The sequence below is a fragment of the Alosa pseudoharengus genome, unplaced genomic scaffold (assembly GCF_046254945.1).
Source record: "Alosa pseudoharengus isolate Yale_2024_CS ecotype anadromous, Long Island Sound unplaced genomic scaffold, YU_APseudo_1.1 YU_APseudo_1.1_scf_17, whole genome shotgun sequence".
Taxonomy (NCBI): domain Eukaryota; kingdom Metazoa; phylum Chordata; class Actinopteri; order Clupeiformes; family Clupeidae; genus Alosa; species Alosa pseudoharengus.
Genome location: NW_027468640.1, coordinates 13,556,246 through 13,580,932, shown reverse-complemented (window position 1 = coordinate 13,580,932; position 24,687 = coordinate 13,556,246). Strand labels below are relative to the sequence as shown.

General features: G+C 45.0%; 1 protein-coding gene across 4 annotated transcripts in view; it reads right to left on the bottom strand.

Annotated features, from left to right (window-relative positions):
• Positions 1-225: 225 nt before the first annotated feature.
• Positions 226-24,687, bottom strand: part of mpdz (multiple PDZ domain crumbs cell polarity complex component) — a 94,946-nt gene continuing 70,484 nt past the window's right edge. For all 4 annotated transcript variants that reach the window (XM_076288651.1, XM_076288655.1, XM_076288654.1 and 1 more), the window contains 13 exons: positions 24,006-24,183; positions 23,445-23,590; positions 21,300-21,383; positions 19,857-20,050; positions 12,096-12,243; positions 9,902-9,988; positions 9,431-9,527; positions 9,133-9,173; positions 8,076-8,198; positions 5,008-5,112; positions 3,866-3,972; positions 1,239-1,362; positions 226-791 (listed from right to left, as the gene is read on the bottom strand). In XM_076288651.1, coding sequence (XP_076144766.1) covers positions 645-791; positions 1,239-1,362; positions 3,866-3,972; positions 5,008-5,112; positions 8,076-8,198; positions 9,133-9,173; positions 9,431-9,527; positions 9,902-9,988; positions 12,096-12,243; positions 19,857-20,050; positions 21,300-21,383; positions 23,445-23,590; positions 24,006-24,183 — 1,581 coding nt within the window. In that variant the 3' untranslated portion in view covers positions 226-644. The remainder of the gene's footprint in view (positions 792-1,238; positions 1,363-3,865; positions 3,973-5,007; positions 5,113-8,075; positions 8,199-9,132; positions 9,174-9,430; positions 9,528-9,901; positions 9,989-12,095; positions 12,244-19,856; positions 20,051-21,299; positions 21,384-23,444; positions 23,591-24,005; positions 24,184-24,687) is intronic.

Below are 24,687 nucleotides of genomic sequence, written 5' to 3'. Positions count from 1 at the left end.
AGTGCCTGTGTGTGTGTGTGTGTGTGTGTGTGTGTGTGTGTGAGTGTGTGTGAGTGTTTCCCCTGCATGTGGGTGTGAGTATGTACTTGTCGGCCAACATGTGCGTTGACCCATTCACACACCTGTACACACACATCCACACACCCTCTCAGATAAATCATGCCTATTCCAGGAGGGCTTCTCCCCTGTGTAAATAAATCAAGATGTATTTATGGCTTTTGATGCTTTGCTTTGTGCGTGTGTGTGTGTGTGTGTGTGTGTGTGTGTGTGTGTGTGTGTGTGTGTGTGTGTGTGCTTTTGCATGTGACCTCATGCTCCTAGGAAATATGTTTTATCAACAGTAACGTTTTCTTTCACAGTGCGGCCTGTGTGTGTGTGTGTGTCTGTATGTGTGTTTGTGTGTGTACTGAAGTGGTTCTCTACACAATCACAGTGACTCTTTATGTGCATATGATTCTCCTTGACGGCGAACTGCGTGCATGACTGACTGTGTCTTACAACGTCACAGTTACGTCACAGCAAGTTTGTGTGTGTTTTAGGTGTCTGTTTAGTACGACAGAGTGTAGTGAGACTGCACAGTGAAGTGAAGTGTGTGTGTGTGTGTGTGTGTGTGTGTGTGTGTGTGTGTGTTTGTGCGTGCACGCCTATGAGAGAACAGTGAGCGTGACCGTTCCTTTGGTCCTCTTGAGGATGGCCACGGCCTCCTCGTGAGTGACCCCTTCCAGACTCTGCCCGTTCACCGCCATGATCTGATCACCTCGCTTCAGACGTCTGTCCTCTGCGGCCGCACCCTACACACACACACACACACACACACACACACAGACACCCACACACACACACACACACACACACACACACACACAGACACACACACACACACACACACACACAGACACACACACAGACACACACACACACAGACACACACACACAGACACACACACAGACACACACACACACAGACACACACACACACAGACACACACACACAGACACACACACACCCACACACAGTTAATAATATCCATGCAAAACCATAGAGATACTGTATAGTACACAGTATTACTGCAGTACTAATACACTTCCCTGATACACTGCCTAGAAACAAAATCTACAGACACTCACTCATTCTCACACACACATACACACACACAACATTTAGCTATGCATATCCTGACTCCAGACACAGCTATTTATACACCACGAACAGAAACGCGCCAAACAAATCTGCTGACCTTTCCGAAGACAGTTTTGACGTAGATGGGCAGGTCTCCGTGGGGGCTGCCGAACCCCCCTACGATGCTGAAGCCCAGACCGTCAGGCCCTCTGTCCAGTGTGATGCTCTTATACTGGGGGGGTCTGGAGGAGAAGGAGTGGGGGGGGGGGCAGAGTTGGAGAGACCATGTTCAGAATAGAGCCAGACAGACAGATAGTCTGCACACACATACTGATGAACTGGATTCCGATTCTGGGTTCAAGGTTTCCCTCTTTTTAAATCAACACCAAAGCACTTTTCCTCTGTCGCACACACGCTATTTGTTTATCCAGCACCGGCTTTGGATATAACGATGTCCACAGACACGGTAGAGTATGTTGCATGATTTTATGAAAGTATGGTGCATTGCGACATTAGAAGCAAGTCAAAATTGAAGTTTCTTACGTCTCATTCCATCGAACTACAGATCCGCTACCCGATCTGGCAAACTTGCATAGTGCGGTCATAGCCGATAGAGGGTCGCAAAGCGAATGCAGAAGTGCCGTTCATCCTGTTACAAGTTGATGAACCACTGAAACGATTTTGGAAACATTATTTTAAGGTACAAAAAACTGGTGTTGCTTTAAAAGGGACTTTTTTTCTTGACCTCGTTGCCTAGCCCTAGTGGACTCAGCTTCTGGGCTGTGCAGAGCCCCGTTGGGACAATGTCAGTTGTTTTTTTAAGCTTGTTTACTATAAATTAAACCCTTCTCCACTATGTAAAACAAGACAGCAACGATAAGTAGGGCTCAGTGATCTATTGATAACATAAACTACATTATACCATTCTATACTAACACATATACTAACTTATATAAACTAAAGCAGCTTATATACAGACGTATATGTCCACACTGAATAATGCTCAGTGATAGATGAAAGGTTTGATTTGTAAATGGCTGCAGGTCGTTAGGTTAAGTTGATCATTAACATTACGATTGGTCACACGGCCTCAGTCATTAAGTTACATCATCATGTCTGAGTGTACATAAACACTGGCCTTCCTTCAAAGCAGCACTATCTCAGAGGTCAAAGATTTTTACTGACTCTCCAGGTATATATGAGAGAGAGATAGAGAGAGAGAGAGAGAGAGAGAGAGAGAGAGAGAGAGAGAGAGAGAGAGAGAGAGAGAGAGAGAGAAGAGAGTATTCCTGTGAACACTTTAGATAGATAGATAGATAGATAGATAGATACTTTATTGATCCCCAGGGGAAATTCAAGAAACCGACAATGCATCATATGATTTGCCAGACCAATAAAGCATATTTGAATTGAGAGAGAGACTTGACTGTCAAACTGTAAGAGGTAGGTGGAAAGACCCCAGAACAGGAGGAGAGAAGCCCAACAGAATGCCTGAGAGGAGGAGAGAATGAGGAGACATATCTAAAGGGGACAGGCCACCCACAACCAGACAGGAGGCACAGACACACACACCCTGAACAAACAGCAGCTCTTATTTCCATGTGTGTGTGTGTGTGTGTGTGTGTGTGTGTGTGCATATGTGACTATCTGTCTGAGTAGGTGGGAGGATGTGGTTCATGATGCAGCCTAAAGATTTTTTTTGTAATTTCTGTGTGTGTGTGTGTGTGTGTGTGTGTGAGAAAGAGAGAGAGAGATAGAGATAGATAGATAGAGAGAGAGTACAGTATGCTTAAGCTTACATATTTATTTCAGTTATGAAGTATGTGTGTATTTCTGTCTGCTTGGGCAAGGAGGTGTCTGTGTTTGCCAAGTTTACATCCAACTTAAAAAAGGCCAGGGGGGAGGGACGATGGATAGAGAAAGAGAAACAGAAAGAGAGGGAGAGAACAAGCTGAGGAGATCTAGCTAGGTGCAGCTAGCTACTTAGTTCATGTTAACACAAATAAGCTATATTCACCTTATTCCGCGCGCAAACATGGGGGCGCTAGCTTTGCCCACATTGTCTCCGAACTTCCGATTCAGCAGTACATCCATTGCGATACATTGAGATAGCAGAGCTCTATTGAGATGACTGGTATTATTGAGATGATCATATATTATGGGTCATCCTAAAGTTAGGAACGTTTATTTAGGATTTTGGTGACTTAAGACATTTCTGTTATACAGCTTTCCTATCTGAAGTTAGGAAAAAACTGACTTTGGAGCGGCTATTCTGAAAGTTAGCCTCTCTATCCTCTTCTGCCGTGTTATCCCAATGAAGCTAACTAGACGTAGCTAGCCGACCGGAAGTTTAAAGACAACGTGGAATTTTAAAAAATGGGCGGGGCTGAATAAGGTGAATACACTTGCAACTGTTTATGTAGCTTCCAAAGCTAACATTACTGTTAAACTCTTTGATCAAGCTAGATGCTATGCTATGATGCTATGTTAGATGTTAGATGTCTGTGCTGACGGACTGCTATGCTATCTGAGAGGACAGGGTAAACAAGCGGAGTCAACATAAAGAGGGATCTTCATTGTGTGATTATCACAGGATCTCTGTTGGTGTGTGTGTGTGTGTCTGTGTGTGAGAGAGAGAGAGAAAGAAAGAAAGAAAGAAAGAAAGAAAGAAAAAGAGTGAGTGAGTGAGTGTGTGTGTGTGAGAGAGAGAGAGAGAGTGTGTGTGTGAGATGAGTGGAGCCCTACCCGAGGTCGTCGTGGAAGATGCTGCTGGCTGTTAGGCCTGACACTGAGAGACCAGCAGCTGCCTGCTCCGGAGTAGGACTGGTCACTGTGGTGTCACCGGCTACCACCTGGCCAAGGCAAGTTCATTTATAAAATAATCATAATGACGATTCAGTACAATACTACTACTAATTTAAATATTAAATATAACAATAACAATATTATATAACATAATACAATATAATACCCTGCAATATATTATGATTATTATTATCATAAATTATATTGTATTATATTATTATACTATTATATATATAAAATTTTCAAAACAAAGTTTACAGAGTGCTTTACAGAAAATTGTTCATCGTTGGATATAGCACATGTAGCACACACAAAGGTTTTACACAAATGAAACCTAAAAGATAATAGTTAAAGGAATGTGAAGTACATTGACACACACAGACACACACACGCGAGCATGCATGCACACACACACGCACACACACACACACACACACACACAGACACAGACACACACACAGAGGTAGAAACACATTCATGCAGTGAATTACAATGACAGGTCAGTAGCCCAAAGTCACACCCTTTGACTCTTAAAACAAACGGCCAACACGCAAAACATAAATTATGTGGCCAACTGTCTGGCTTACAGACAAATGAAGTCAGGTCTACAGAGGCACATCACAACACGTTTACACAAGATGGCCGACACACAAAGGCAGAGTCTATCATTTGTTACACCTTCAGATAGACCTCCGCCATGGGGGTGAGTAGTAGTGTGGGCGGTGTGTGGGCCTGTTTGTTTGTGTTTGTGTTTGTGTTTGTGCGTGATGACAGAGGTAGAGATAGCGGTAGGGATAAGGTATGGAGACATGGGGGTGAACTACAGCACTGTCACTGTCTGTGTATTTACAGATAGGGAAGAGTGTGTGTGCGTGTCTGTCTACATCTACCTGGGCAGGTGTTTACTGTAGTTGTATGTACACAGCCATATATCTAAACATGTGAAGGTGTAGACAAGTCCATGTCAAATTGCAAGTGTGTGTGTCTGTTTGGATATAGAACGACTCTTGTAAGACTGTGTGTGTGTGTGTGTGTGTGTGTGTGTGTGTGTGTGTGTGTGTGTGTGTGAGTGTGTGTCTCACCTGTAGCTCGATAGGTCCGCTTGCATTCTTGAGCAGACTGACAGCCTGGCTGTGTGTCATGCCCTCTGCTGTAGTCCCGCAGATGCTCATGATTCTGTCCCCAATCTAAACACACACAGCCCATAAGAAAAGAAAACTACAATTCCCAAAAATCATCCAATTCATCACAGACACAGTGCATGTATGTAGCTTGGCATGTAAATATGTACTGATATGTGTTCTTCTGCATGCACAGGTCTGTTTAATACAATGTGTCTCCGAAACGCCGGTCTTATTTTAAGCATACTTTTTGGGCTTTTTGGCCTTTTGTTGATACAGGACAGTGGAGAGTGACAGGACGCAAGTGTGAGAGAGAGATGAGAGATGGGCTGGGATTGGGAAATGACCCGGGTCAGACCCAAACCTGGGTATCCATGGACACCTGGATGGAAGGTGGTACAGACACTGTAGCCAGTTGCACCACAGACGCACCCCCCCCCCACCCCCAGTCCACTTCCTGTCTTAAGGTGTCTGCAAACCAGGAGTAAACAAACCTGACTTTGTCTTTAACTGCTCAAAAGAAGCTCATTGGCTCATGAAGTGGCGAAGCCCAAGCCACTTGACCTCTGTTCTTTATAAAAAGCTCTTTTAAGTGACGGTTCATTGTGACTGGCATTCTAATTATGGAACTGAAAAGACCACTGGCAGAGAATGTCGATTGCCCTGACGTCCGTTCACCAACTGAGGTGAAATACACCGAGTCTCTTTTTCCCTCCATTTTTCTACAATTCTTCAGAGCGCATTGTCTCTCTTTCCCTGTCTTTGTGCAAGCATAAACACACCATTGTCAAGCTTCTCATAATGGGTGGTCATTATGGCCTGCCAGGTTTATGAGTTGGGAGAAGAGATTTATAATCCCAGATGTCTCCTCTGCTCAGCTATTGTCTCCCGTGACTGTGAGTTTGGCCCTCTCTGTGTTGAAATGACAATGGTCAGTCTGTGTGCCTCAGAAATAACTGGCCGCAGCAAAAATGGGCCTTGGCTTGAGCATCAACACACAAGCTATCTGAGGTATCCAAACATGTGTTTGTGTGTGTGTGTGCTTGATGTTTGAGGTGTACAAGTAATTGCGTGTGTATGTGTGTGTGTGTGTGTGTGTGTGTGTGTGTGTGTGTGTGTGTGTGTGTATGTGCGTGTGTATGTGTGCTTGATGTTTGAGGTGTACAAGTAATTGTTTGTGTGTGTTTGTGTGTGTGTGTGTGTGCGCGCACATGTGCTCTTGATGTTTGAGGTGTGTGTGTGTGTGTGTGTGTTTGTGTGTGTGTGTTATGAGATGAGAGAGCGGGAAGAAGAGAAGGAGAGAGCGGAGTCTGCAAAAGGCAAGAGGGAAAACTGTCTGTTTCTAAACTTGATGCTGTGGAAACGAGACCAAAAAGAAATCTCACAGACCAAAAAAAAAAAAAAAAAAAAAAAATCAAGTTTACATCTGGTCGTGCAGCTTGTAGACCTCGACGCCATTGGTTGGCCATTGTTGTCCTGTGTTACTGAAACATCCAGTCCATTGTGGCTTGTTTCTTGGCCTCTTTGCAAAAACGTCTCAAACTGCACATTTCCCCTTTGTGCTGTGTGATGTAGTCCACTAGAAACTCTGAAGTTGTTCACCGAATTATGTCATCTATCCCAAGTGTAATTCAGAGGGACGTTTCAGATACTACCATTCATTTTGTGCTATTCATTCACCAACCAAAATGACAGGTTTATGATTTATTGTTAGCGACAGGGGAACCTAGAAACCATACACAGTCAAAACATCCTTGTGTAAATCCTGTTTGCACATCATACAACTGAACTCCCTGAAAGGTGGCTTTGGTTTGTTCTGGTCCTCTTAAGTCCCTGAGTAGTGGGCTTGGGTTCGTTCTGGTCTGGATCTAGACGGATCCCTGATTCAGAACCGGTTCTGTCCCACACTTGGCTACCATCCACACGCAATTCTCTGGAACCGGACCTAACTCCCTGTCCCATAAAGTCAAGTCAAGTCAAGTTTATTTATATACCAAAGGGGTCATTCAATGAGCTTTAGGTAAAGTTTGAGGCTCATAACTAACCCAGTGGCTTGTTGAGACACTATAGCCGATGTACATACTCTCTGGACGGCTCTCCTCATTTCTGACTGTTCTCTATCTGGGCATGTGCTGTAGGCAGAATCAGGCACAGTCCATTCGGGTTTGAGGTCACTATCTAAACACAGTTCTGCGGAACCAGACTTGGCTCGTTATGGACCTGACCGTTCTGCCCACTTCACGGAAACAGAGGCCTATCTTGGTCAATCAGCATGTCAACTCAAGGCTATGTGCATTCAGTCTCTTTCTGCAAAGGCCTTGAACCAATAATGGTTAACTACCAAACAATACCAATGGGAACATTAACAATGGGAAAGAATGAGTGTGTGGTTATCAGCTGAACGCAGGCTTTTTTCCTGTATGTGATAAGGCAAGGGCTATTCATTTGTGATATCAGTAGTTTATTGATATCAAATCTGTTCAGATAGATTACAATGGTTCCCGCTTCTCTGTCATATTGTTAAAAAGTCGTACTGCTGTTCTCACTTTAATCACTCTCACAGCGGGGCACCTGTGTGTTGATATTGGACTGGGTGAGTGTGTAGACCTTCTTAAGGACTTATGAACATGTTTGTGTTTATGTGTGTGTGAGTGCATGCAAGACCATGAACAAGGTGCATGTGCAGATGTGTGTGCAGTGAGAGAGTGTGAGTGTGAGTGTGTGTGTGTGTGTGTGTGTGTGTGTGTGTGTGTGTGTGAGTGTGTGTGTGTGTGTGTGTGTGTGATCACTGACTTTTGTGCGTTATGCAAATCTTACTGTTTATGTGGTGATGTATGCATGCCTCATTTGTGTGTGTGTGTGTGTGTGTGTGTGTGTGTGTGTGTGTGTGTGTGCGAGTGTGTGAGTGAAAAAGAATGTGAGTGTGCATATGAAATAAAGAGAGAGGGAGTGTGTGTGTGTGTGTGTGTATGAGAGGGAGAGTGTGTGCTTGTGTGTGTGTGTGTGTGTGCACAAAAGGAGCCTCTTACTCTGAGTTTCTGTGTGAGTGCAGCCATTCCCGTGGGGTTCATCATGGCGATGAAGATGGGAACATCGCCCAGAGGACTGCCCACTCCCCCTGCTATACTGATACCCAGAGAATCGGTCGGACCCTGGAAATGGACACACACACACACACACACACACACACACACACACTATTTAGTTAAACGGTCCATAGTAGTTTACGACACACACAAACAATCAATATACAGACAATTAACAGTACACTTTCCATTAGGCACAGAGTTCAAATCACACACACACACACACACACACACACACACACACACACACACACACACACACACACACACACACACATACAAGCACACCACCCAAATTGCAGACTAAACACAATTAGCTCAGTGTTTAACGCCAGCACCACTAGCAGAGGCGAACAGAGCTGCAGAGCAGCGAAGCAGCCAGCTCAGCACGCTCCATGAAGTAAAACTGCTAACAAAGCGCCTGCTGTTTCCCTCAAGACACGCCACCAGATAGCCATCTAAACACCATTATGCCCTAAACACAGATAAATTGCCAGCGCAACGCTAGCACAACAAACAGTGCTCCAAGCTAAACATACCACAGCGTTAACAAAACAGCCCCCAACACACACCCCCCCCACTCTCCCTTTTTATTCCAGCGGTGGTTTAAAATGTCTCAAATTGAATGTTTTTCGGTGAAACAGGAACACCGTACACGTGTCAACCACAGCCAGAAAGAGAGAGAGAGAGAGAGAGAGAGAGACAATACAACAATCTGCACATTCTGTGGCCACGGCAACAAAAATACACCCGCCAATCTCCATGCATATCCTCTGCAGGAATTCTATCTGTTCAAGGCTGCCAAGGTCCTGTTTTGGAGGACACTGGAGAACATGCATGGTCCAACATGGACACGGCTGACTGGTGAAGCAGCTCCTCCTCGACCAATCAGAGGTCCTGTTACTGCTGGGTGTCCTAAGCCAAAGGACCTACAGTAGGGTGTCAAGCTGAAATGCGAGCATGGTGCTCTATTATTAACATCTCCCAATGATAGACTTACCTTTGTGAGCTCAACGGTTCTGATGTCTTGTTGGTAGAGAGCTACAGAACAAGACAGACAGTCAGTCATTAACAGTTCAAAAACCAAACACCACCAACAACAACAACAGACAAACAAAAACAACTATTCACAGACAGGTGCAGAGTTGGCAACATTCTCATAAGAAAGAATAAAGACGATTGATGGTATAGATAGTGGATGGAATATCTCTACAGGGATGTAGTCTTGAATTTCCCCCTGGGGATCAATAAAGTATCTATCTATCTATCTATCTATCTAGTCCACTTGCGTAACGTACATTCATGACTTCTGCGGGGGTTATCGTAATCTCCATGGAGGTTGCCCGACCCAGAGAGGGAGTGGGGAGGGAGTTTGTAGCTGCCTGTTTCACTCAGCTGCAGAATAGAACAGAGGGGACGCGGTTATCATCTTAAAACTGTGACATACCAAAACAAAACAATTACTCCATAAGGCGTACTTAAGTTGAAATTGTGATAACAGAACAGCATATTGAAAGGATTTCTGGGTATATGTTTATAGGATTATACAATATCATGTGCTGACAGGCTCGATATTTCTGGGTATATGTTTATAAGACTATAACAGTAGGCCTATCGTGTGCTGACTGGTTGAATTCCCTCACACCATGCAGTTAGAACAGTCTGACAAAAATAAAACGGCCCCTTTCCATTCTCCAACGGCCCCTTTGAGTAATAGCAAAAACATGGCACCTAAGTTGCTGTAAAGGTGTCGTATGCGAGACACTCACCTGGCTGTTCTGCGAGAGTCTTCTCTCGGAGTGGAATGGTCCAGCCTTGAAACGTCCCACCTCCATCGAGATGGACCCCACACAACACTACATAGACAAAAGTGCACAGGATCATGAGTCATGGGTCACCACATACAACACTATAGACAACATTACATGCAGTTCAGTGCAGAAAACAGACACATAAATTCACTATACACAACTCTACATACAATACTACACATACACATACACAACAGTCACATGAACTTAGCACAGGGTCATCATCACACACAACCCTATGTGCAATATCACACGCACTGCAGTGCAGAAACAGACACATTAACTTAGCTCAGGGGTCATCATCACAAGCCCTATGTGCAATATCACACACACTGCAGTGCAGAAACAGACACATTAACTTAGCTCAGGGGTCATCATCACACAACCCTATGTGCAATATCACACACACTGCAGTGCAGAAACAGACACATGAACTTAGCTCAGGGGTCATCATCACACAAGCCCTATGTGCAATATCACACACACTGCAGTGCAGAAACAGACACATTAACTTAGCTCAGGGGTCATCATCACACAAGCCCTATGTGCAATATCACACACACTGCAGTGCAGAAACAGACACATTAACTTAGCTCAGGGGTCATCATCACACAAGCCCTATGTGCAATATCACACGCACTGCAGTGCAGAAACAGACACATTAACTTAGCTCAGGGGTCATCATCACACAAGCCCTATGTGCAATATCACACACACTGCAGTGCAGAAACAGACACATTAACTTAGCTCAGGGGTCATCATCACACAAGCCCTATGTGCAATATCACACACACTGCAGTGCAGAAACAGACACATTAACTTAGCTCAGGGGTCATCATCACACAAGCCCTGTGTGCAATATCACACACACTGCAGTGCAGAAACAGACACATTAACTTAGCTCAGGGGTCATCATCACACAAGCCCTATGTGCAATATCACACACACTGCAGTGCAGAAACAGACACATGAACTTAGCTCAGGGGTCATCATCACACAAGCCCTATGTGCAATATCACACGCACTGCAGTGCAGAAACAGACACATTAACTTAGCTCAGGGGTCATCATCACACAAGCCCTGTGTGCAATATCACACACACTGCAGTGCAGAAACAGACACATTAACTTAGCTCAGGGGTCATCATCACACAAGCCCTATGTGCAATATCACACACACTGCAGTGCAGAAACAGACACATGAACTTAGCTCAGGGGTCATCATCACACAAGCCCTATGTGCAATATCACACACACTGCAGTGCAGAAACAGACACATTAACTTAGCTCAGGGGTCATCATCACACAAGCCCTATGTGCAATATCACACACACTGCAGTGCAGAAACACACACATGCACGCATGGGGTTACCACTCACAACCCTGCAGGAAAATCAGCTGCATGAGCATTACCACACAACACTGTGTGCAATGTGGACACCACACAGCCAGCGGGATGAAAAAAGGTGTGTGTGTGTGTGTGTGTGTGTGTGTGTGTGTGTGTGTGTCTGTGTGTGTGTGTGTGTGTATGTGTGTGTGAAAAAAGAAAAAACGATCAGAGACCACTTCATTTGTTTGCTGACGAGGCACAGTCTAAATAGCCAGTACACAGAGCAGCTAGGCTTAAGTCTCTCCTCGATAACATATAATCTACGTTCGCCAAGATTTCCATTTGGTCCAGGGTTTCCTGAGGCACGCTCAAGTCCAAGTCAAACATAGGCAAACATTCACGAACATTAGCAAACAGTTTCTGTTTGTTTTTGGGAACGATTGAGGAGGCAGTTCTCCACGAGCACAAGAGGACGCTGGACGAAGAGTTAGGCGAGGATCGCATCAGCCAGCGGCAAGAGGCAGCGGCAAACGTAGCGTAACCCTCAGACCATAATAAGTTTTATCTCATTCCTAAGCAACACAAGCGGTTTGTCAATTGAATACGCTCGTCGCTCGCGTTGCGCTTTGAAAGTTGAACCATGTTCAACGCTCAGCTTGTTCAACGCTAGCGTTACACCAGCGTTGCCACCTTTCCGCTGCCGAACCATAGAGAACAATAGCAAACCTGCCGCTTGCCGCCGGCTAATGTGATCCCCGCCTTACCGTTCAGAGAATCTAAGCGGCCCTCAGGTTGGGCCGCGGGGCCCGGAGGTGTGCATTACCTTGAGCAGTGCGGCCACAGCTTCCTGTGTGGCCGTGCGCACGTCCTCCCCGTTCACCGACAGGATCTGATCGCCCTGCATCAGCCGCCCGTCCGACTCCACCAGGCCGCCCCGCACGATGTCCGACACAAACACCCCTGTATCATTCCTGGGAACACAAAAACAAATAAACAAACAAACATACATATACGTCTTACACAAACAAGCATCCTGATTGGTTGAGCTGAGCAACCAAACATGGCCGCCTCCTCTGGGCCATAATGGCCGCCACATAAGAGGCCCAGTTGCACTCCTGCAGTGGGTGAAAATAGTTAACGCAAAAACAAACACACAAATAAGCAATCACAACAACGTCATGTACCATGGACTGGCATGGAGTGCAAAATTCTTACATGCCGATCATGTTTTCTACTACAATGCATTCATAGTACCTTTGCAATTAAGTGAATAATTACTCATTAGGATGATAGATGAGTAGGGATTATAATCTAATGACTAATGCCTGCTCATCGACCGCCTTTAGGAATGTAGGCTCAGAAACGTAACACCGGTGACATTTCCATTTTCCAGTGTGCTTGTGTCAGCCTATGTGGAAGCAGCACCATGCTTAACCACTGAGAGGCTCTGAACGCCAACCCTTAAATTATGAGGCCACTCAGTGCAGGAGGCCACATGGCAAATCCATCAGTGTTATTGGAAAATGCACAACACTTACTTTTCTACCCATTCCTACCAGTGAGCAGAACTAGCCCGACTTTTGAGCATACATCATCTTGTTGATTTGCCTCCTGACAAAAAGTGTGTGTATGTGTGTGTGTGTGTGTGTGTGTGTGTGTGTGTCCTTAAAAGTGTGTGTCCAGCTCCTGCTCCCACTTTGAGAACTCTAACTACCGGTACTCATTTCTTAAAATTTGTTACCCTGTCAAACAAACTCACTCACTCACTCACTCACTCTCTCTCTCTCTATCTTTTTCCCTCTCTCTCTCTCTCTCTCACACACACACACACACACACACACACACGCACACACACACACCATCCTTTTTCCTCCCAGAACAGAAAAAGCCATCTCCCTGTGACGCTTCTGTCACACGCCTTTGTGAATCTCACTGACTCGCATTACTGGCTAAGTCCCCAGTGTGTGAATGTGATCTGGTCAAACGCGTGTTAAGTCCCAGTGTGACCGCCTAGTGTGTGTGTGTGAGAGTGTGTGTCAGAGAGAGAGAGAGTGTGTGTGTGTGTGTGTTTCTCTCTCTTACTCTCTCTCTCTACTACGTGTGTGTGTGTGAGAGAGAGATAGTGTGTGTATTTGTGTGTGTGTGTGTGTGCGCACGCGTGTGTGTGGTTGTGTGTGTGAGTGCGTGTGCATATGTGTGTGTATGTGTGTGTATGTGTGGTTTGGCTCAGTTGGACTTGGAGTTCTTGGCTGTTAGGGTTGCTCTTCACCACTGAGCTTAGCAGCTTGTTTGCGCCAGACCAACTTGGCTGCTGCTTGAGCCACACTGCCCAAGACACACACACACACACACACACACACACACACACACACACACACACACACACAAACACACAGTACGCACATGCACTATTGAATTTACATACTCAGACCTACACTACACTAACCCACATGCATACATGTCATATAAACACACAAGTACACACACACTCACAAACAAACACACACACACATCCATTCCTCCACAGGGCATATGGGCTAACTTCTTGACCTTACAAAAAAAAAAAAAAAACGGCTGCATACTTATCCCACACACACAGACAAAACACATTCATTTGCACACATGCGTGGACGTGCACGCACACACACACACATACATACATACAAAACACATTCAGTACGCTCACAGACACACACACACGTGCGCACGTACACACACACACACACACACACACACACTGTCTCCTCCCCACCCCAAGGCCTAGTTGACAAACAGAAGGACCTGTCTAAACAGATGGCGGGGATTTGAACTATCCTCCTCACCTCTCTCGCACAAGTCAGACAGACATTGCCTATGGCCAAAAGCCTTACATATGTACAAACACAGTACACACACACACACACACACACACACACAGTAAACAGGGTTATATCATGCAACAACTCAGTCACAGCCGTACTCTCTCTCTGTGAAGTTTCTAAATCCAAAAAGTATCACCTACAGTAGATGATTCTAGGATGATCAATCACTGCTCTCAGTGCTGTGCTAGTTCACCGAGTCTAGGATCAGATACAAATTATGTAATTTACAAAAGAAAAAAATCCATGAAATCTCCCTGCATGCCATACCCTTCTCCTCTACAGTAGTCATTTCAACCTTACACAGTCTACCAATGCTTTTACTTCACTAGGAGCTCGATGGTGTTTTATGCCCCCCCACGTCGTCTTCCAGGCAGCGCTGCCTGCCACCACTGACTTAAAGGCACCTTATCCTATACCTAATCCCAACCCTAACCCTAACCCTAACCCATGCCTAACCCTAGTGCTTTCCAGGCAGCTCTGCCTTGAAGGATGCATTTGCCTTGGGATAAATGCAGAGACCAAATTTCCCTCACGGGATCAAAAGAGTATATATACTTATACTATATATACTTATACTAGACAACGTTGGGGGCATAAAATACCAAGAAACTCACTAGGAGGGGGCAATCTCCGGATTCAGAAAGTAAGTCAGAGTATTGGTTCATCTGTAGCAACTCGCGCTAGGTAAAACAGACCTTTTTTTCTCTCGTATCGACAGTACTTGGTGACCTCGAGAAACAGACATCTATGTCAAAAAACTCACAAAATGAGTTTGATTACCCTGTTTTTAACGGTCCTAGCTGTGCAGTGTGATGCAGCGCAACATTTCAGGCAGATCATTTGTCTTCTCACAAAATGAGTTGATTTCCCTGTTTTCAAAGGAGATCTACGTGAAAACTCACAAAATTAGTTTGATTACCCTGTTTTCAAAGGAGATCTATGTGAAAACTCACAAAATGAGTTTGATTACCCTGTTTTCACAAAATGATTTTGATTTTCCTGTTTTCAATGGAGATCTATGTGAAAATTCACTAAATGAGTTTGATTACCCTGTTTTAAACGAAGATCTATGTGAAAACTCGCCGTATTTCTCCTTTAAGTCAAAGTTTCCTACCTTTCTCACCTTAACTATATGCGATGCAAGCGGGTGGTAATAACAAAATAAGTTTGTTTACCCTGTTTTTCAACCGGAATGTTTTAACGGTCCTGGCTGTGCAGTGTGATGCAGCACGACATTTCAGGCAAATCATTCGTCTACTCACAGTTTGATTACCCTGTTTTCAACCGGAATGTTTTAAGCTGTGCGGTGTGGTGCGGCGCTAACTGTCCTAACTGTCCTAGCTGTGCGGTGTGATGTGGCGCTAACTGTCCTAGCTGTGTGATGTGATGCGGTGCTAACTGTCCTAGCTGTGCGGTGTGATGTGGCGCTAACTCTCCTAGCTATGGCTAACTGTCCCAGCTGTGCCGTGTGATGCGGCGCTAACTGTCCTAGCTGTGCGGTTTGATGCGGCGCTAACTGTCCTAGCTGTGCAGTGTGATGCGGCGCTAACTGTCCTAACTGTGCGGTGTGATGCGCCGCTAACTGTCCTAGCTGTGCGGTGTGATGCGGCACTAACTGTCCTAGCTGTGCGGTGTGATGCGGCGCTAACTGTCCTAACTGTCCTAGCTGTGCGGTGTGATGCGGCGCTAACTGTCCTAGCTGTGCGGTGTGATGCGGCGCGACACTTTTGGCAGATCATTTGTCTACTTCTTCAGCAGATCACTTCTGTCGCTCGCAATTCTGAACAAGAAATATGAGGCAACAGAACAACGTTGTGAACGGATTCAGTGTGGACAGAGAGCACTCAGTGCTATGCGACAGTCGGACACTCGCATGCAGTTAAGATAAGCTGTCTGACTAATGCACACACATGCACACAAGCACGCACGCACACACCACACGCACAACCACACGTACACATACAAAAAGATCTGTGAGCTGCTTCTAGATAGATAGATAGATAGATAGATAGATACTTTATTGATCCCCAGGGGAAATTCAAGGTCTCAGCAGCATACAGACAACACAAACACATTCTTTAACAGCAGAAAGAGTAATTAACCCTCTAACCGCCCATGTCGCAATATTGCGACAAGCGTTATTACTGAATAAAACAGACGATAGACGCGAGTACAGTGTAAAATCTCATCTGTGCTCTTGACCACTAGTTGGCAGACACCCTGAGCTTCGATTCAAGCTCAACCTTTTTTTTCAAAGTTTCCAGGAAGCATGCGAAAACACGCGAGAAACACACGAAGAAGACGTGCATTTCCTCCATAACGCGGAAGCGATGCGGGCCATAGTTTTGCACAAATTGAAGCAGAAATACACCAAATGTTGAAAAAAAAATTCACGTGTGATGAAGTCTTGGATCTGTTATTCACCTATTCTGATTCTGAAGGAGAATATCTGCCTTTTGGAGAATATGATCGATCGTCTATTGACTGATAGTCACGGTGCGTCTGTGAATGGAGGTACGTCTTTGTGACAGTGTCCACTAAGCATACCATGCTTATTTCGACTGATTTCGACCCTCTGCCCAACATAGCTGGAGGTGCCAGTGGCAATAGTGATGATAGTGTCCGTAATGGACGTGGTATAGACAGCAGGGGTTGTAAAAATAGGGCTCTGAAGAACTACAAAGTCACCCGCGATATGGAACTGATTTGACCAGGCTACTTTATTGTATAGTAGCATAGGGTTTGTGATTATAGTAATAGTTTACTATTGTCGGTTTACATGTGACTGTATTCCTGTTAATTTGTTATGTCGGTGAAATGACAAAAAAAGAAAGAAAAACTGCTCAAATATGTTCAACATCTAGTATTTACTGAAATGTGCATAATTCACGGTGGTTACCATCCAGTGACGTCATAATATGCAAATTAGATTAGTAAATTTACCCCCACCAATTCTAAAAACAGTATCCACATAGTGGTGATTAATCAATCAGAGGCGCTTGCAATGACTGAGGCAGGGACTGAGCCTGTGATTCTCTGTGCATAGTAAGGTATGGTAAGGTGCTCTAAGGTGCTCTGTGTGAATGAGTGTCATGGTGGTAGTGCAATGGTGATAGTGGTCATGGTGATAGTGCAAATGAGTAAGTCCAACAGTGCAACAATGCAGAAATAAAGTAAAGTCTATATATCTATATATTTACAGTTCGGCTGTGGCATGGAGGGGTGGGGTTATGCATATGTGCTAATGTGCTAATATAGCACGCAAACAGTGAGGCATAAAGACAGTGGTAAAAAGTGGCTAGTGGACAGACAGTATCCAAACATGGAGGGGGTGAAGACGCAGACAGACTATGCAGAGAAGTCTATCTCTCCTCATCCCTTAAGTGAGGCATTGAACAGTTCAATGGCCCTGGGGACAAATGACTTTCTCAGTCGGTCAGTTGTGCAAGGCAGTGAGCGAAGTCTCCAGCTGATCAGGCTCTTCTGCTTAACAATAGTGCTGTGGAGTGGGTGACACTCATTGTCCAAGATGTTGATCTGTTTGTTCAGGGTCCTTTTGTCAGATAGTAAAGTGATGCACTCCAGTTCAGCTCCCACTACAGAGCCAGCTTTCCTTACCAGCCTGTCAATTCGCCCTGCATCCTTCTTCCTTGTGCTTCCTCCCCAGCATACCACTGCATAGAAGAGGACGCTGGCAACAACAGACTGGTAGAACATCCTGAGGAGCTTACTGCACACATTGAAGGACCGCAGCCTCCTCAGGAAGTACAGCCTGCTCTGCCCTTTCTTGTAGAGTGCATCAGTGTTGGCTGACCAGTCTAGTTTATTGTCCAGGTGGAGAACCAGATACTTGTAGGTGCTAACCACCTCCACATTGACCCCATCAATGTGGACTGGTAGCAGAGTGGGCTTAGACCTGCGGAAATCCACCACCATCTCCTTGGTCTTTGAATTGTTAAGTTGAAGATGATTGAGTTTGCACCATTGCACAAAGTCCTCCACCAGGCTCCTGCCCGTTCCTGATACACCCCACAATTGCAGTATAATCAGAAAACTTCTGCATGTGGCATGACTCGTGTTGTAGCAGAAGTCAGATGTGTACAGGGTGAACAGGACTGGAGAGAGCACAGTTCCCTGTGGCGCTCCGGTGCTGCTGATCACAGTGTCAGAGAGACAGTTCTTCAGTCTGACGAACTGTGGTCGCTCGGTCAGGTAATCTGTAATCCAGGTTACCAGGCATATCTGATGCTCCGCTTGCCGTTTGGCCAGTGAAGGCGTGAGCGATCAGAAGGAAGGATCAAACGTGACGGTCACCCGCTGGGAAACTGGCCATTACAGCAAACACTGGAGGATTCCACAGGGCGAGACTGTATAACCAGGGCAAACACAGCGCTGAGGGAAAGTCCACTGGAGTCTCTGTGTGTGTGTGTGTGTGTGTGTGTGTGTGTGTGTGTGTGTGTGTGTGTATGTATGTGTGTGCGTATGTGTGTGCGTGCAAGTCTGTGTGAGTGTGTGTGTGTGTGTGTGTGTGTGTGTGTGCATACCTGTGTGTGTGTGTGTGGGTGTGTGTGTGTGTTTGTGTGCCAGCCAGTGTGAGTGTGTGTGTGTGTGTGTGTGTGTGTGTGTGTGTGTGTGTGTGTGCATGCAAGCCTGTGTGAGTATGAGTGTGTGTGTGTGTGTGTGTGTGTGCATACCTGTGTGTGTGTGTGTGTGTGTGTTTGTGTGTGTGTGCATGCCAATGTGAGTGTGTGTGTGTGTGTGTGTGTGTGTGTGTGTGTGTGTGTGTGTGTGTGCATGCCAATGCGTGTTCCTGTGTGTGTGTGTTTGTGTTATCATCTGTAATGAATGTCTAAATCTATGGTATGTGCGTGTGTTCTGTATGAGATCATGTGTAATGTGTGCTTAAGCGCTGAAGTGTGTTTATTTAAATGTGTGTGCTTGTGTGCATGTGTGAGAGATCATGAGAGATGTGCTCTTGAGCTCCTCGAAGCTGGTGACTCACACAGTAACCTGTTTAATCGCGGTCCGCTGGACACACAATGGTGGAATGGCACTCTCGAGAACTGACTCAGTTTTCTACCTCACCTGATATGGCACTCGACCTGTTTGTGTTCCTCTCATTAAAGTGTTGGCTAACCTCCCCTATCCTCTCTGTCTCTCTCTCTGTCTTTTCAAGGCTTAGTCATCACAATGAGTTTCATTATTCCCTTCTGAGACTGAAACACTACTTTTATTAGTGCTTTAGATGCTTTATTTACTTCACATATCAACTGCTTCTTCTCTGGGCATGTTTACAAATGACCTTAAAACGCTTATTCACTGTGACCTCAGGTATGTTGAAAGGCGCTATATAAAATGTTTATTTTTATATTATTATTATCATTAGGAATGATTTAGGAAGTATCTTAAGGGCAGCTAATGGGTGCTTATAAAAAATGTTTTTTTTTCTTTGAAACAGAGTATTTAAAAGTAACTGCATTTAAAACAATTATCATCAAAACCTAAGAATCAAAACTAAACTGAGATGGTCCAGAACAATTTTCAGCTGAGGGTCAGTTTTGGTGTCAGCTAGGCTAGGTTCCGGTAGCTTCGGTCCATTTTTCCTGTTTTGGTTTTTGTTCTGGTACCTTCTGCCCATGACGCTGAGGCATGGGCCCTCAAGAGAGAGGGAATGAAGGAGAAAGCGAGGGTCAGTGTTAATCGAGTAGCCCTAGTTCCGTTACCTTCTGCCCACGATGCTGAGTCCCAAGCCCTGTCCCGGCTTCTTCTGTAGCTCCACGGTGAACGCGTCCCACAGCTCGTCCTCCTTGTACTGGCCCTCGTCCCGGTAGACGCTCAGACGCACCCTCTGCGGCGTCTGGCGCAGGACGTTTATCGCCTCGTCGTGCGTCGCCATTCGCAGGTCGATGCCGTTCACCTGGGAGGAGCAGGGGAGAGGTGAGTGACAAACAGGACTTTAGAATCACAATCACCTAGAATTAGAATTGTGTCTTATTGCCCAAATATGTTGACAAACACAAGAAATGTAAATGTAAATCAGGTTTCTCGGCCAAGTATACTTGCGTATACAAGGAATTGCACTTTTGCACTTCAGCCATTCCTACTGGCTTAACAAAACATTAAAATGTGATTGGACATTTCCAGACTTTTTCAGTTATGGGAGATTAAAAAGACCAAAAGAGTCAAACAGGAGGAGAAAGTATGCTAATACACCAATTATATAACTGGGCTATCTGAATTGAAGTCTGACAAGTAAGGTAGGTGGGAAAAGTCCAAAACTAAAATTGTAGATATTAACTTAAACATAAAGTGATTGCTTAATTTAAGAAGGGGGACATTAACAGCATAAAAGACCTTTACTTTTCCCAGAGTTTATTTTAATCCTCGTCCTCCTGCAGTTCACACAGAAAGGAAATACCACATCAGCATTAGCGTAGCAGTGAGCACAATTACCGCTTTTCCCCTGTGGTGCAGTTATAAATGGCTGGGTAAAATCGCTAGCTGCGTTAGCGTCTAGCGCTAATGCGTTTCGGGTGGCCTCAACTAGCATACAGCTAAACCTTCTCGCCCCTGACTGCAGAAGCTACTGAGGGCTTGGCCTCTCTCCAACCCCCAAAAGTTATAGTGGGCAATTATGTCGTCAAGAGTGAGTAAGTGAGGGAGAGAGAGAGGAGAGAGAAGACAGAAGAGAGAAGTGGGGGGTTGAAAGTAAGGAGGAAGGGTTGTTGGGGTAGTTGCTCCGTGACTAACAGCCCTTGTTCCCCTCCCGGCAGCCTGACCAGGGCAACAGAAGGTCACTGACGCGCCAGTTCCTACGCTCTCCCATGTGGGAGTTTAACGCCCTGCTCTCCAAGTCTCCACAACCTCTGCATCCATAACGCAAAATGTCAAGTAGCCTCTAGCCCACGAGGACTCGCATTGCATTCTCTCCCTGCCTGAGCTCTCACTGGGCAAATTACACTGTTCTTGTTTTTGTGAGGGTGGCCTGGTGACCTCCTCAGAATGTCCTCAGTTGTGTGTGTGTGGCACTGTAATTACTGTAGAGTATTTCAGAGGGAGTGATTGCTTACACTGGCTGTAAATCAGTCAGAGGTAAGCAACTCCTCTATGGTGATTTTTATTTAACTGGTGTGTGTGTGTGTGTCTACAGAAGGTGGTTTCTGTACCTCAAGGATCTGGTCTCCAGCCCACAGTCGGCCATCTTTGGAGGCGGCCCCCTCTTCATAGACCTCATGGATGATGATGGCACCCTAGGGAGTGAGGGAGAGAGAGAGAGAGAGAGAGAGAGAGAGAAAGAGAGAGATAAACTCTTGTTACTGTTCATCTTGTTGTTACTGTCTTTTTGTTTTTCTTTTTCCCTCAATTTTTTCAAATGTTGTAATGTTATTTTACAATTGAATGTACTATTTATTGTCCTTGAGAGATGGAGAGAGAGAGACAGAGAGAGAGAGAGAAAGAAAGAGAGAGAGAGAGAGGCCACTCCAGTTAACAAAGCTATGTAGGTTCCGGTCCATCCATCCCAAGAGACATGGAGAAAGAGAAAATGGAGAGAACATAACACACGTGAAAGAGTGAGAAGGAGGATGTCATTTCCAAGGTTACCATGAGACAGAGAAAGCAAAAGGAGGGATGAGTAAAGAAGACAAAAAGAAGGAGGGATGAGGGAATAACATTGGAGAGAAAGAGGAGGACAGTGATGGGAACATGATGTGGAAAAAGAGGTGTGTCAGTGACATTGAGCAACAGAGAGAGTGAAAGAGAGAGAGAGAGAGAGAGAGAGAGAGAGAGAGAGAGAGAGAGAGAGAGAGAGGAGAGATGTGAGAAAGGGAGGGGAGACAGAATGGTAGTGGTGGTGGGGGGTGGGGGTCGGGTAAACTGATTAAAGCAGAACAGGTTGCGCTGAAGGAGTGCATGGGTGGTTAGGGGTCAGAGGGCGCATTCCAGAGCTGGATATTGTCTCTTGTGGCCACACACACAAAGGGGCCATAGCTCAGGCCTCGCTGAACACACACACACACACAAACAGTAACGCTCCAGGGGTTGGGGTGTGAGTGGGTTAACCAGAGAGCTTCCCGGATTCTTTCTCTCAGACAGTTATCATAACTCCACCAGAGACACAGGAGCAACCCTGTGACAGCACATCCCCACGCCAACAGGCCAACCGAGTTGTGTGTCTAGGATCACTGTCTATTTAAAGGAAGTATCACTATCCTTTTGATTTTTTTTTCTCAAATTAAAGACAAGGGATGGAAGTTAACTGGAAGGTCATACAGCAAATTACAATAGACCCATGTCCGTTTGGATCTCTGACCAATTTTTAAACTTGACTGCATGGTTCTGTTCTGAGTTGTGTGTCTAGGATCACTGTCTATTTAAAGGAAGTATCACTATCCTTTTTTTTTTTTTTTCTCAAATTGAAGACAAGGGATGGAAGTTAACTGGGAGGTCATACAGCAAATTACAATAGACCCATGTCCGTTTGGATCTCTGACCAATTTTTAAACTTGACTGCATGGTTCTGTTCTGAGTTGTGTGTCTAGGATCACTGTCTATTTAAAGGAAGTATCACTATCCTTTTTTTTTTTTTTTCTCAAATTGAAGACAAGGGATGGAAGTTAACTGGGAGGTCATACAGCAAATTACAATAGACCCATGTCCGTTTGGATCTCTGACCAATTTTTAAACATGACTGCATGGTTCTGTTCTGAGTTGTGTGTCTAGGATCACTGTCTATTTAAAGGAAGTATCACTATCCTTTTTTTTTTCTTTTCTCAAATTGAAGACAAGGGATGGAAGTTAACTGGGAGGTCATACAGCAAATTACAATAGACCCATGTCCGTTTGGATCTCTGACCAATTTTTAAACTTGACTGCATGGTTCTGTTCTGAGTTGTGTGTCTAGGATCACTGTCTATTTAAAGGAAGTATCACCATCCTTTTTTTTTTTTTTCTCAAATTGAAGACAAGGGATGGAAGTTAACTGGGAGGTCATACAGCAAATTACAATAGACCCATGTGCGTTTGGATCTCTGACCAATTTTTAAACTTGACTGCATGGTTCAAGCATTGAGAAGAGTTACTGTGTCTGTGTAGCAGAAAATGGAAATACAAAGCAAGAGTGGCATCATATAAATGAAATAACTCAGATCCTACCCATATCCCCTTTAACTCAGACCCTACCCATATCCCCTTTAACTCAGATCCTACCCATATCCCCTTTAAGGCAGCTCCTAACCATAACCACTTTCATTTAGAACCCCTTTAAGCTCTTCTAAGTGGGCTATGCTAAGAGAGAACCAGAGCAGCTATACCAGGAGAGTGTCGCAGCCCCCAACAATGCTGAGGCCCAGTCCCGTGCGTCCTTTGGAGATCTCTATGGTGGTCTCGCAGCCGGGAATGATGGGACAGGTCACAGGGTCGGACACTAGTGTGGCCGGAGTTGACGACCTGCTTGAACCTGGGAACAGATACCATCATCACCATAACAACCGGAATGTGGTCACTAACACAAGCCAGTCTAAACAATCCAGCCATCATATTTGCTGTCCTAGAGACAGGGACCTGTTTCTACAAAATAACAATGCTTAAATGCTACAAAGAACACTTAATAGCCTACTTTATAGCAAGCAATTCATTGAAATACAGTAACACTCCTTGAATGACTACAACTAATGACACTGTTGATATAATTACTATAATCTCCTGACTATTAAAGCCTTAGTTCCTGGAATTGCAACAGTTCCTGTCAGTTCTACATTTACCATGAAACTTTCCATTCACAGTTTAAAGTGTGAAATGCCAGGTCCATGGGCCTTCATTCTGTTTTTGATGATGGTACTGTGACCTGACTTCACCTGTAGCTCAGTACTTACTCCTAATTGGCTCCAACTCAGGCAGGCTCAGGGTTAGCTGAGGGACAGTGGGCGGGGCATTGAGGGTTCCGTCGGACGCTCTGCTCTCATTGGTGGAGGATGAGGAGAGGTGGGCGGGGTCTTGAGAGGCTATCGACACCTTCACTGGACCCTTGGCTTTCCTTAGCAATGACATCACCTGACAACCCAAGCAACACAACATGTTACTACTCACACCCTGACGCACTGAACATGGCCTCAGGTTGAGCTTAAACGAGACACTCCTAATCCATGACATGCACTTCACACATGGCCTTACACCCTGTACTCATCATAACCATCATATTACTCAGCATATATTCACTAGTAAAGGAGCACTTCCCAGGGGAATCATGACCTTTCACATGCATTTATTTCACCATGTTGCGTGCGTGAAACAACTACTGTTGCTTTCCTAAGGCAGCAAGAGCACATTCTCTGATGCAGCAGAATTTCACCATGTTGCGTGCGTGAAACAACTACTGTTGCTTTCCTAAGGCAGTAAAAACACATTCTCTGATGCAGGAGGTTCCACAATTCTACAAACGATGGTGTACATACTGGTGTACATACATACATGTTAAGAATGCCTCCAACTACTTCCACCTTACCCTAAAATAAATAGATACACATGTATTTCTCACAGCGCTCTACGTTAACTTTT